The 14,292-nt window shown below is 38.4% G+C and overlaps 1 protein-coding gene across 3 annotated transcripts in view; it reads left to right on the forward strand.

Annotated features, from left to right (window-relative positions):
- CAPS2 (calcyphosine 2) overlaps positions 1-12,990 on the forward strand; it is a 37,244-nt gene extending 24,254 nt beyond the window's left edge. For all 3 annotated transcript variants that reach the window (XM_063134721.1, XM_063134722.1, XM_063134723.1), the window contains 6 exons: positions 3,620-3,738; positions 5,830-5,906; positions 6,385-6,539; positions 8,157-8,276; positions 10,007-10,103; positions 11,647-12,990. In XM_063134721.1, coding sequence (XP_062990791.1) covers positions 3,620-3,738; positions 5,830-5,906; positions 6,385-6,539; positions 8,157-8,276; positions 10,007-10,103; positions 11,647-11,822 — 744 coding nt within the window. In that variant the 3' untranslated portion in view covers positions 11,823-12,990. The remainder of the gene's footprint in view (positions 1-3,619; positions 3,739-5,829; positions 5,907-6,384; positions 6,540-8,156; positions 8,277-10,006; positions 10,104-11,646) is intronic.
- The last annotated feature ends 1,302 nt before the right edge of the window (positions 12,991-14,292 follow it).

Raw genomic sequence — 14,292 nt, forward strand, 5'->3', positions numbered from 1 at the left:
TTTTTACAATTGTTAAGAAAAACAAAACAAAAATTAAACCAGAAAACAAAAAAACAACAACCATGAAACACGCCCCTCCCCCCCAATTTGTCTGGTTCTTTTCTGGGCGTCCTCTTCTCTAGTTATGACTGAATCTCTGATCTTCACATCATATTTGCATGTCTCCATTCTTCACCGTTTTCAGAGATGAATTATGGATTTCACCTACTTGTCAGATTGTGGTTTGAACCACTCAGGGAATGCTGATGGCATGTGTTTTGACGACATTTTAGACATTTCACAGTTGTTTGATCAACTGCCAAAATAATGTTCAAGAGGTTTTTGCTCTAGTTGTTTGGGATTAATCCAGAAAAAATAATGCTTTTTTATTGCCTTCATTGAATAAATAGTATTGCTGTATAAGATTGCATGTCTTGCTTTTCCCACAAGAGGGCAATCAGTAGCAGTTGGGAAGGGATTATTGAACATACATTTTATAACTTCTATAACTAAATAAATCATGACAACATTGTTTCCTATACTTCTTTCTTTATACTAACAAATTTAGCAAAATCTAATGGCCTACCTTATGCAAATTGTTTATAATAAATTTTGTGATAAATTTTAAAGTTTATCGTAAATCTAAAAGGATTTACTACAAAATCTTAAGACAGAACAGTATTTTTTCAGCTTTAGATAATGCCCTTTTTAAAAAATTCAAGAAAAATAATAAATTGTTATTGGCTAATGATTGACCAAATAGCATTTTTCATGATCTGACAATTGTTTCTGTATCCAACTGTGTCAAAATTGCATTCAAAGTGTAGAAATCGAGTTAGAATCAACTACTGTTTTTTGTCGTTCAGTCATTCTATGAATGGGGAAATATAATGCACAATTTAGATAATATGCAGCAGCCACTGATGCTGCCACAACTGTTAGAAGTAGTCTCTAAAAACAGCAATGTCTCCCTAAGACTTGCAACTGAAAGCTGAGGACTGCTGAAGCATTTTGCACCATTTTCAGCAGCAGTACCAGTGGTACTGGCAGCTGGGGCTGGCATTCTGTGAGCTGCAAGTGTGCTTGAGGCTTGCCAGGGTTGAAGAGGCCTTGTGGACAAGTGTACATTTGATTTCCATACATAGACAAGGATGTTGCCCTAAAGGCTGCACTCTGTTCAATACGAGCGTAGATATTTCCTTTACGGGCATAGCTAGACGGGGCAATATCCCTGGGATCATTCCTCTGCGTCCACATGACGCTCAGGGCATCCCGGGAGCAGGGAGGGATGGTCCTTCCCTTGGCCTAGGATATCGCCCTATCCTTTCCCCCCGCTTTTTCCACAGTCTTGGGATGATCCCGAGACTGTGGAATGTGTGGCTGGGCGTCGTGGGTTGTCCCGGCTCCTCATGAGTAACCCCGAGGAGCTGGGACCCTGGCATCTGGGGTGGGGTGGGGGGAGGATGAAGGTATGTGTGTGTGTGTGTGTGTGTGTGTGTGTATATATATATATATATATATCTTAAGGTTTGCGTATGAGCGCTCGTGCACGCCTCCTTTAAAAACAAAATGGCGGCCGCGATGTCACGCACCGCGTGTAGACAAGGGTGGCGATCTCACGATCATAAAATCGTGAGATCGTCGCCCTCCAACCCACTCATCTAGCCATGGCCTACATCAGGAGTGCAGAACTTTAGGCCTGGGGTCCTCTGGCATTTCCCAAATGGCCACATCCTCTTTTCTTCGGCCGCTGATCATTTAGTGGTTTTCCAGCTTTTGCCCATTTTCCCTCAGTCTAAAAGGTTGAAATGCTTCTCTGAAGAGCTTTAAGCGAAAACATACTGGTGTTTGGGGGTACATTGGCCCCGCCTCTTTTGCCTTTGGCCCCACTCACCACTGGAAGCCACTTTCTGAGAGCTTTTCTATTACGGAATTCAGCCTTCAGGCTGGAAGAGGTTCTGTGCCCTTTTTCTTTATAATAACTCAACAGAATACAATACATTTTAAACTGGAATTATGAAAAAGAGGCCATGTGGCTTTTAACATCTAATTTACTGAGGATTCTGAATTCCATTGGAATATTTGATTTTTTGACATAAAGCAAATATTAAATAAAATCTAGTTTGATCTGTGAATTCTTGAGATTTGAACTTAGGTTAAATTTCTTTTATAGATATGTGTATTGGAAAGGGCTGCTTGCCCTCCTACCTGTACCTCACTCACGTAGCCAAGTTGTTTCTCATGTGTTATTTTGCAATCCCAACGGTCAGGATAGCTGTATTAGCTGTTTATCTGCTCTTTAACGCATGTATTGGAAAAGGCTTCTGTAGTATATTTTGGAAGTGAATGATTGAAAATAGTAATTAGATAGTAATTTAATACAAATATTGGATACAACATTTAGTGACTAGTTTCTGTTAAAAATGTAATGATCATGGGGATATATTACATGCTTGAAGAGCTGGTTAGCACTCTTATTCATTCCCCTTATCCATTTCTTCTGACTTTGAACAGGACGTTTTAATTGGGGAATACTATTGTGAATACATTTCCTTGCTGCACTTTTGATAGTCCTAAAGTCTGGAATTCTTCCAGGATATGCATTATAGAAGTTCTGCAACAACAGGAACAATTGATAAAGGCGTGGAACAGGGAAGTGTGGTGCAGCGGCTAAAGTGTTGGACTGGGAGTCGGGTGATCTTGGTTCTAGTCTCCACTCTGCCATGGAAACCTACTGGGTGACTCTGGGTCAGTCACAGACTCTCAGCCCAACCTACCTCACAGGGTTGTTGTTGTGAGGATAAAATGGAGAGGAGGAGGGTTATGTACGCCGCCTTGGGTTCCTTGCAGGAAAAAAGGCAGGATATAAATTTAATAATACATAAATATAAATAATAAATAAGAGCCTATTAGTAAATGAAAGCAGGAGACAATTTGGCGTAGGCAATTTGGGCATTAAAGAAATGGGCAAAATTAATGTCAGCCCTTGGGCAAGGCACCCTCAGTGGACCCCTCCTTCAGTGAGTCTACTTTCTCACCACCATTGTGGCTAGCTGCTATTGCTCCACATCCTTGCTACCATTTGCTTGCTTTACAGGCAGAGAGCCAGTGAGCATTGAGCAGGGAGTTGGACTCGATGGCCTTATAGGCCCCTTCCAACTCTACTTTTCTATGATTCTATGATCTCCTGCTCCTCCTCCTCAGAACCACCATTGTCTGGGCCAAAGTGAGAGGCAGATTGTAATGAAGAAGAGGAGTAAGTCCAGGGGGCTCTAATCTGTGGGCCCTTGGCAGGTGTTTGACCATACCTAACTCTGACACCGGCCCTGGGAACGATATTGCGGTTGAATTGGGCTGGTGCGTGACTGGTGGGCAGAATGAGTAAGGACAGCTGAAGAGTGAGAGTTGTAGGTAAATAGTGGCTGTTGTTACTCGTCTGTCTTGAGAATACTGGATAAACAACATAGAAGAAAGGGGAAGATTGAGTATAGCAACCAGATTGTGTCTTTGGTTGCATTTTAGTCATAAATCCTTTTGCTATCTCTATGAAGATAGTAGTGATGACTGAGTTATATTTTGTGGGATATAGTAAAAAAAAATAGTGTGTGCTTGTAAATCACTCTTATATTATTGCTCATAGGGAGCAGACTTAACTTTTTTGAGCTCTCATCATCCTGGCCTTCCAGAAAGTATGAAGCAGAAACCAGTATTTACAATCCGTGTCACAAATATTGATGAAACTGCTAGATCTTTTCTAAAGTAAGTGGCGTTAGACTAACTGGTCAGATTTCATTTCCTGTCTTGAAAATATGTTCACAAAGAAAGATTTATATTAGCTTTTCAGGTTTAGGGTTTTCCTTGTACTTCCCTGACATGAACGTTACATTTCATTAGAGATGCTATGAAATCGTATTGCCTGACTGTGGATAGTGGAATTCCAGTAAGTAAGATATGCTGTGTGTTGTGGGAGCTCACAACCCTTCTACTTAGGAAGGCTCCAGACAATCAGGTACAGGCAGAATTGCATGTCCCCTATAGTTCTCCCATAGTTGTCATGTAGCTGTCTGATTCTTTTTATAGAGTTTGTTTCAGAAAATGCAGTTTCTAGTTGAAGAGGGGAAACGATCCTGGGGAGGATGAGGGTTCTTACCCTTTCCCTTCCAAACATTTTTCTATCTCAAATCCTACTTTTAGGAGCTTTTACTCTTTTACTGCAGCCCCAGCCAATGCATTTTATAAAACAAAACACTGTCTGTAAAAAGAATCCCAGAACTATGTGTAACGTATAGTTTCATTCCTCAAAAGTAGGAATGTATCAGCACTTATATTGTTTACTATAAAAGTGAGCCTGAAAAAGAGAACAGGACCAAGCGGAAAATAGTAGCAAAGGTTTCAGCTGCAATGAACTTTCTATAACTTCCTGTAATTTCTGCTCCCTCCCTTAGGACTTCACTGATAGCTTAGCAGGCCTAAGGTTCAGAGGTCAGCAGTAAAACTATAGAGGTTTATTTGGAGGTGAGGGAGGGAAAGGAAACAACCCTTTGACAAAGCTAATTAGAAGGCAGTCAGCAACTAGTAGCAAGAATGGTGAACAAGCGGACGCTTAATTCATGTAAGATGGATATTGATTGGGAATTCCACTGATCTGGGTGAAGATATACAACTTGTTTTGCATGGGGTTATCTTATAAGGACTGCCATCATCCACGAGAACCTGCCCAGGCTTTAAGATCTGCATCACAGGCCCTGCTCTCAGGCCTATTATTAGCACAGACCGAGTTGGTCCACACTAGGGACTGGGCCTTTTCAGTGGGGTGCTCCATCCGTGTGTGCTCTATTACATAAGTGTTGCTCAAGCGTTCGCATTCTTTAAATGTTTGAGCTTCACAGAAAAGTTTGGCATTCTTCACCCAACTGACTGATCTCTATCATGTGACCTACGTTAATTTCTGGATGGAGATATTAACTGGCATGCTTTTTTAAAAAAAAATATCAATTGGGTGTCTGCTTCCTTTTTAAGTTCTTCATTATGTATTTATTTCCAACATTTTTATGCCATCTTTCTATAAAGGAACATTCAAACTGTTTAATAAAGGTAGCCAATCCAGTTTCGGTTCCAAGACTTCTTGGAAACCAATAACACTGGGTTGCTGACAGAAGACAGTTTTTTAGATGCACTGGAAACAGCTTTTGAAACAAGGCTGGTATAAATATCTGGCATCCTTGGGTAGCAGTCCTGGGCCACACTGCCCTGGCAGGGCCTAACAATGGTGTCTGTTCTGGGGGCCCTTTTAATTTTTTTTCCCTAATCCAGTGCTCTGAATGGCTGGGTTTAGTTGCCAGTTAATTTCCCACAGTGCCCCCAATATTTAATCTCTTTAGGGCATTGTGGGAAATGCAAATAGCAGCTTCCAGCCGTCTGGTGCTGCTTGGAGTACTTCTGCTACCTGTCAGTGCTGCCAGGTAGAGCCCACCGACAGCAGAGGGAGGCCACCAGAAGCTGTGTTGCCCAGGACCCACTCAAAACTAGAGCGGCCCCTCATTTGAAACTTCATCTAGTGGATTGTGTAACATGGTTTAGATGCAGCCATGCTCTGAAAGCTCTAATTTGCCTACCCACCTTGCAGTTTAGGAGCGTGCAGTTATGCATTAATACATATCTATGTATTATATTTTGAGGGGTCAAGTTGGCATTTTAAAATATATTAGTTCCAGAATTCCTGAATTTTGAGAAGTTAAATTCCTCACCCCCATCCCACCACAAGCTTGCTTGTAGAAGATGTATTTATATCTGTGGAAGTTAGATTCAGTTAAGTGTAATGTGACTGCTTAATGAATGTAAATATTACAGGACTTTTGATGTGGAAAATGAGGAACATCCGATCAAACAGGAAGGTGATGGCAAGAGTATTTTTAGGAGAGTTCAAGGTTTGTATATTCCATTTGCTTTATATAATGAGCCTTGATTTAAAAACAACAATAACACATACTTTAAGGACATTTAGACTGCAGTTTATTTCAGAGGAGTTTTATTAGCATGAGTAGATCTCCAGAATAAATGGACTTTGGATTGTAATTAATAAATAGAATTATTTACTGACATCCATTTCTTTCTGTCTGGTGGAGGTTTTGTTCTCTCTTGGAACAGTGGAATAGCACTGTTTAACAAATCCTAGGTTGAATATGCAGGCTATTTAATGAAAAGTACCTCATTTGGCAGGCCTGGGAAAGACCTCTGCCTAAGATCTCAGAGGAATCAGTGCAAGTCAGAGTAGACAACATTGAGCTAGTTGGACCAACTGTCAAATTCCGTACACAGCAATATATTTCCCTCTTTAAAAATAATCACCAACACAAACAAATAAAATCTTCATTGAAATATTTTGTGTTTTTATCTTCTTCCCAGATAGGCTGAGAGGGAAATTAAGTAAAAGAGGAGTTCGTATTGTTACAGGATTAGGAAAATACTTCCAGGAACTGGACAAGAAACACAATGGAGTTCTTACAAAAGCAGACTTCAAGCAAGCACTGAAGGTGTTCCATTTAGAAGTGCCTGAAGAGGTATGTTTTCATGAAACCTCTCCCTTGAGGGAGCCTGCTGACCCCCATTTGCACAAAGCCTTGTATGTTTGGTCAGAAAAGTGCTCCAAGCTGTGTTTCAGTGGTACATTGATGCCACCAAAGTAGAGGTCACCTTTTGCAAGGAGATAGCTCAGAAGGGTAAATGCTAATGGTAAAGACAGGCTTGTGACCCCCAATCTCTCTACCTGTGCAGTCTTTTCAGCCTCCTGGTCTAGAGCAGTCAAAGGCATTTTAATTTATAGAACATAGAATAGGCACCAACAGAACAAGTAATTTAGGAAGGGAAATAAACAGCTAAAAGCTTCACAACTCTGTGCATTGTTACTAATTTTGAGAGCAGTCTCTAAGCTGTATTAAGTTGCTGGGAATCAATATATCTTTATGGAATATGACAGCAGAGTCTGATTTCTGGGAGATGGAGCTTTCTTTTGGAATATTTGCCGCAATCAGGTGTGCCGGTTGGCCTGGTTGTCAGTAAGATGTATTTCAAACCAGCTGTTATTCCCGTCATGGTTTTTCACTGGCCGAGATTGTAATATAAGCTTGAGAATAATTAAAATCTACCCACCCGGCAGGGAGGCTGATTCGTCCCCCTCCCCCGCTATTATCTGGACTGCTGCTGTGGGAGCATACCAGGCACCATAGACAATGTTTTCAAGGGTGCCTGGTATCCCTACTATGGATGCTCAGAGCCATGAAACACATGGTTTTCAGGGGACCTGATGTCCACACTAGGAATGATACAGACTAAACTACATTTGTCCAGGTTCCTGCTGTCTGAAACATTGCTGTAGCAGCATTCCAGGTAGGTGGGAGAAAAAGAAAGCTCATTCTCCCTACTACCACTAAAACAGCACCTGGGGCCCATGGGAGGGGGGCTGATAATAAGTGCTTGTGGCTTGTGGGAGAGTAGAGGACAGATTCAGAGCCAGCTGCATTCTCAATGGTATCATCAGGACCACAATGGATTGTCTTCTGCATTGGGGGGGGGGGTAGGGGGTGAATAGTTTGGTTTGCTGAGCCCAATTTTGAATCAAGCCAGAGTGGAATTCACCCCAACTAGTTGTCACTGTTAATGGCTGAAGGCAGATGAGATTGGGAATGTTTATTATAGTTATCCAGAGGTTATGATGCTTAGTTATAGACACTTACTAAACTCTTAGGTCAATTTATCTCACTTGGGAAGGACGTTTATTAGGTTATCAGGAAACAGTAAGTGTGCGATTTTTCTTTAGGATGCCTTTCACTGTTTCCTGACAATCCTTTGTCAGCCTGTTCTCATGGCAATCTTGGGGCCAGTTTCTAACAGGAAACCATTAGTTTAACAAAGTTGTAGCCAAGTGGTTTTTTTCCATTGTAGATGTTGAGCTGAAAATTTATATACGATTGTAACCAAGCAGAAATACATTGCACCTTACAACTCAGATATGCATGGAAAATAGTAATCTGTTTCTGCTATGTAATGTTCAAATGAAAAGTCTTCTTTTTCAAGCAATAACTTGGCCTTTGCCACTCTTTCAGTATGTGGAAGTGTTTCTCTTGTGTTGTCCATGAGTTGAGTAGCAACCTGTTTGACATGAAAATCATAAATTGCAGGATTTTGAGTCTTTGTGGTTAATACTTGATGACAGCAGTAATAATGAAATTGATTATATGGACTTTACTCGTGCCATTCTTGGAGAAATGAATGAATATAGGAAAGCATTTGTCAGAAAAGTAAGTTTATTTTAATTATATAATCAGCCTTAAAATAATTTTAAATAAAGAAATTATTCTTTAACACATGTATATACCACCCTTTATAATATATATCCCAGTTTGGTTTATAATTCAATGTGATCACCATATATATAAAAAAGAGTTATTTGCTGTCAGGTTACTAGTAAAATGGGGAGACTTAGGATATCACTTTCTGAAACACTAGTTGTCTGCCACTTGTTTCCTGGTTGCAAACTTATGAGGCTGGCAGGCATTTGCTGAGCTGCTGAGACATTATGAAATGTTCACAGGCATTACAACTGTTGAGGTAAGTAGGCCAGCTGTCACCCTGTTGACAGGCATTGCAGCTTTAGTTAAGGAAGTGAAAAAAAAACTTTTCTGGGAAGGGGAAAGCCCTACAGAAAGCAGGAGTGTTGCTGGTAGAAAAGGAGGTTGACAACTAAGTATACTGAAAAGACAAAAAGATGTGGGTGGTAAGAGGGCAAGAACTTGTTTGCTTGATCACACCAGTGGGCCATTTAAGCTGTAATCCTATATCCACTTGCCTGGAAGTAAGTTGAACTCCCTGGGTCTTACTTCTGAGCAGATACAGGATTTAACTGTTACTATAGCAGTCTTCTTCCAACAGAGGACAGGCAGAAGCATATGAGCTTCAAAATCTGGTAATCAGAGGTTATTGTATTATGGTGGCATTCTTATCTGCTATGGACAATAGCCACAGATTGATTTCTCTTCAAAGAATTTGTGTAATATATTAAAAAGTGCAACTATTCTAATAGTCAAAAGACGATTGTGCAATAGTGGGGAGGGGTTGCTGCATTTTGCACGTTTGAAATAATCACTCTGATCTTTAACGGCAAGCCACTCATCCCCAAATTGGACTTTCATCTGCAGGCCTCTTTTGCATCATTATTATTATTATTATTATTGCTGTTGTTGTTGCTAATTTATATAGCAACAACAATGTACTTGGTGCTGTACAAAAAATACAAATAAAGCAGCGATACCCTGCCTAGAGGCTTACAATCTAAAATCACATTAAAACATATGAAGGGGGGGGAAAGGGTTCACAAAACAGAAATAAGATATACTAAAATAAGTATATACTTCATGGTATTTAATTCTACTGTCCTTGAGCCTTCTAGTTCTAAACATCTCAGTTAGTGAAAATAACTCCTGTTTTGAACAGCACCAAGCCAATATAGATTTTAGGGTGGGGAAAGCAAGGAGAGACAGAATGACAGAGAGAGAGAAAGAGAAATCCCCTTTCTGGGTCATCTAAATAAAATTGTCAGTGAGTGAGAAAACGAGTGAGTCAGTGAGAAAATATTTTACTGTTCATGCAACAGGCAAAAAAAAAAGTGTTAATGAATTGGCAGTATTGACCAAAAATAAATAAACAAACATTTCTGGATATAATATATGTTTTGATTTAAAAGCCAGTAAAATAAAGCCTGCAGTCCCTTAGGCCAGTTTAAAAAGTTTACTTCCTTACAAGTTACTGTAGTTAGGTATACCCAACTATTTATTTAATTATTTAATTTCTATTCTGACTTCCTCCAGACCCTAAGTAGGTGCATGTTTGCAGCCAATATAAATTCTAGGTAATTTCTGTCTTTTAATGTCATAATTATTAGTAGTAAAAATGCCAGGTGTATATAAACACCATTCCTCTTCTTTTGTTCTGTTCCCACACTTGCACTTTACTGATTATTGACTTTTTTCAGGCTTATATGAAGCTGGACTACAACAAAACTGGCAGTGTGCCTATGGTAGATATCAAGAAATGTTATTGCGCTAGGAAACATCCTCAAGTCGTAGCAGGTAACTAAAGAACAAGAAAGCAATTGTTCATTGTTTTCAGAGGAATAGTTTCTGTCTCACCAATTCTGACTGACTGCAGTAATTAGCACAAAGTAAGAGAATTACCCCTACTTCCATGTGAACATGGGGGAAGAGTGGAGCCATTCACTCATTTTGGAGGAAATGACAAAAATGGTTTTTGATACACTTGAATTCTCCTTATCTGGCTGGAGTAAGAGGCTGATTCCTTTTCTCCCCGAGGAATCCCCCGTATACCACAGAACTGGAGGAATTGGAGTGATCACAAATAATGCTTGATCACTAAAGCTATTTCCAAACCCTTCAATTTGTCTATTAGGAAACTAAATATTTATTATTTTGATTTTTGTAAGTACTGTACTACACTCAGGCTGCATTTGGATATCACTTTAAGGCATGATGGGTTAATAAACTACTCACAGTAGCTTTTTTAAAAAAAGAAGCTACTGTTATCCCCCACACAATCAGGCAAATAAGCTGCTGTGCGTAATCTGAGTCATCCCTCCACCTCCTGTCCTGCTGCAGTCCTCCCGCCTCAGCAGTGGCGCTGTTCCTCCCATTGACAACATCGCAGCCGCCTGTTTTAATTTTCCACAATATCCCAATGAGAGGGAGAGGTTAATTCAGCACTTCTAGCATCACCCTGACAAGGATTGCTCAGCATGAGGCAAACACAGTATAAGCCCATTAATGCCAATACAGGAAGCCGGTCCTGTCCCCATATTTCAGTCTGAAAAAGTATGGATAAAACAAAACGAATACAGAGAAGAACTCAATGTTGATATAACAACTGAAGGGGAGGGTCTCAACGCTTCTTGCTTTGTATTCATTGTGAATGATAGGTGCTTCAGCAGCTTGCTTTCTGACCCATTTGGGATACAGTTGGGGATGGCTTGCAATTATTGGCAACCTGTTGACATTTTGTTTGCCTCACAGTTTGATAATAGAGTTACTAATGGACCAGGGGGGAAATGGCCTACCCTGCTTTTGTCCATTTAACAGTACCAAACATGTAATTTTTGTTAAGTTGACTTGAGAATATTCTCTGAAATGTGAATATGGATTCTAACTGAGCATTGTTTGTGATTTTGAGAACAAATCCAGAGTAGTTATATATTCCCTTGATTTAATTCATCCAGAATAATGAATGTGACCTGGCAAAATCCTCCATAATGTTTCCTTGTTGTAAAATGTGTTTGAAAGATGCATACAGCAGTTTTGGGTGGTACTTTCCAAACTGCTTCTCTATGTATATTTATCAAGAATTCTTTAAACTTGTACTTAGACCCAAAAAAGTTTAACTTGGTAAACTTCCTTCTTCCTGAACTAAATTATCCTTTGTGAGACTCCACTTAAGTTTCTTGCCTTAATTTCCTTCCTAAAATTTTCCTTTAAGAAATACCTTTATGTTAAATTCTTAATGTACTTTGTAGGAATGCACCTAGATTTGGATTTTGTTGCCTCTGTTTTGCTACATTCTTGGCATGCCTGTGAACCTCTTTAATAATGAGTAATATTTTAACAGGTAATGCAACCGAGGAAGAAATTAAATCTTCATTTCTAGAAACACTTGAGGATGCCTGCAGCAATCCCAATGAAGTTTTATTCTGTGAATTTGAGGGTTATTATGAAGGATTAAGTATTGGAATTATGGATGATGAAGATTTTGTTAACACGCTAAAGAATCCCTGGGGAATTTAGAAGCAAATAATATAAAGGTATTGATGTAAAGAAGTAGGATGAAAAACTAACAGCAGAATTTTAAAATTTTAAAAAGAATTTAATAAATCGGGCTGAATGGTTTGAAAATACTTGAGTAAATGTTTAAAATTGTTTACCCATCTTATATATTTCTTGAGTAAACAGTGCTTTCATATTGTATAAGCTGTGTTTACTCAGTGAATATTTTCATGCCTCTCAAATTGCTAGTAAGATTACATCCTATATAATGAAATAATGCATGTTTCTTAAATAATTAATTTGTGGAACTGAGTAAAAGTATATGAACAAGAGCAAGTACGGGTGTGTTGTATCAAGGGTATAATTGATACAGTTGAATGTTTTTAAAGTGATAGTACACATTGATTGCTATGACTTTTATTTAAAATGGCTATTTCTAGCAAATCTGCATAGATTTGGAAGTAGCTTTAATGGATTTGTTAATCTCACCGTTCCCATGCTCAGCTAAGCTGATACTACTGGAATTCCCTACCTATCCACACCACAAAATGGTATCTCTGTATCTTTAAGTGATTCTTTCCAGATTTCCTATGTTTTTGCTTTAGTATAAACTTAGAGCCTAGAAAGGTGTTTGTAGATATGCTTTTAGGCATTTTAAAAGCGGCTTTGTTGTCTGAGCTCAGACAAATATGACTAAATTGAGGAGCATCTTACAACAGTAGCTGGAGTGTGGGTAATCTGGCCACTGCAGTTCATATGTACCGGTAGTTAAGAGCAATTTGCATTCCCCATTTTGATTTTTTAATAATGCAACATTGGATCATTTTAATTCATCCAGATACTCTCTAGATTTTTAGAGCATACTGGAGTTTTTTGTTGTTTTTGTTTTTGTTGTTTTTGCAAAAGTGAGTTCAACTTTGAACATTATACCTTTTTTAAATGATAAATTTTGATTTAAACACACACACACTCACACACACTTGTCCTTGCTGTCTCTAGAATTCATCTTATATCTTAGTTAATAATCTACTTGAGTATGTGGTTTGCATTTATTTAATTGCTATGATCCATCATTGTTTTGGCTTTTTTAAAAAAGCAAAACTAATATAAAGAATTGCTTAATTCATCTTGAAAAAGCAATTTAAACTTTCATTCAGCCTAGTCTGCACATATTCCTTAATGCTGCTAATATTGGGTCTTTTATTTGTGCCTTTAAAATAACACTGTTTTTTAAATAATTTTGATTAAATGTTCTATTTTTATGAGCTAAAAATCCTTGGTAAGTAGTCTAATCTCATTCTGTGATTCTTACAGTGAAATATGTAATGTAATTTAATGCTAATGTCTTTTCAGAACCAAACTTCATTTTTAATTACGTACTATTAAACTATGGATATTTACTATTTATGTATGTATTGGTTTGTTTGTGAATTGTTTTAGTATCATACATTAAACTAACTCTTTTAGTATTTTTCATACTGAAGATTATCTTCTTTCTTGAATAAGGGGGCAGCTAGGGATACAAGGAAAAGAGAGGGTGTTTCCTAGTAAGAGAGGAACAAGTGCTGATAGCTCAGACTGTATCTAGCATGAACTAGAGTTTTAAACATCTAAATTTATTATTTTAAATTATTTTTAGAATACCTATAAGGGCAAATATCTCTGTTCTGTCCTTCTGAGAGAATATGTAGTTTCTCTTAAAGATGGGGTTCTTTCTGCTAAGGAGCTTCCATGCTCTGTGTCTTGTCATTAGATTATCAGGTACTTTCTATTCCTTTATCTGTGTAGGTAGAGAGAGAACCACTGAATATTTTGCCTACCATACTAATTAGAATTAGACCCTGTCCCTCCACAACCTCTCCAACAATTTGCTGAATTCGTCTTATTTATCCTATTTAATCTCACCGGGGTCAGATACCACCTCCAAACAATTTTATAATAATTTTCTTTTATTCTCACAGACATATTTCTCAACACTCTTTGTCGCCATATTCCCTCCCAACTCTGCTGCCCTATTTGCACTCTCAAATCAGTTTCCCATACCATCTTCCCCATTCCCCCTATCTCTCCCTTTTCAGCCAATATTCTATAAATTTCACTTGTTAAACCTTTTATCCTTTTATTTTCTCCTATCTCAATTTCTTTCCTAAAAATCAAATCTTCAAATTTTGTCATTTTGCTACACTCCCCATTATCTCTTACCCATTTTTTTGTCCATTGCTCTAACTGCCGACAATTTAACCAATTTAAATTCTCCCCCTTAAACACCTCATCTATAAAGGAACGTATTTACATATGTGGTGGGAATGCGAATGTGTGCAAAAATTGTGGAAAATGGTGTATATTGAAATAAAAAAATTGTGGGAATAGAGTTGGAAGAGACACCTATGGTAGCATTGCTATCACTATATGGTACTTTAAAGTGTAATAAAGAGATCAAAGAATTAATAACTAATTTGTTGACAGCAGCAAGGTTAATTATAGCTAGGAA

This window comes from Elgaria multicarinata, chromosome 9 (genome assembly GCF_023053635.1).
Source record: "Elgaria multicarinata webbii isolate HBS135686 ecotype San Diego chromosome 9, rElgMul1.1.pri, whole genome shotgun sequence".
NCBI classification, from domain to species: Eukaryota; Metazoa; Chordata; class Lepidosauria; order Squamata; family Anguidae; genus Elgaria; species Elgaria multicarinata.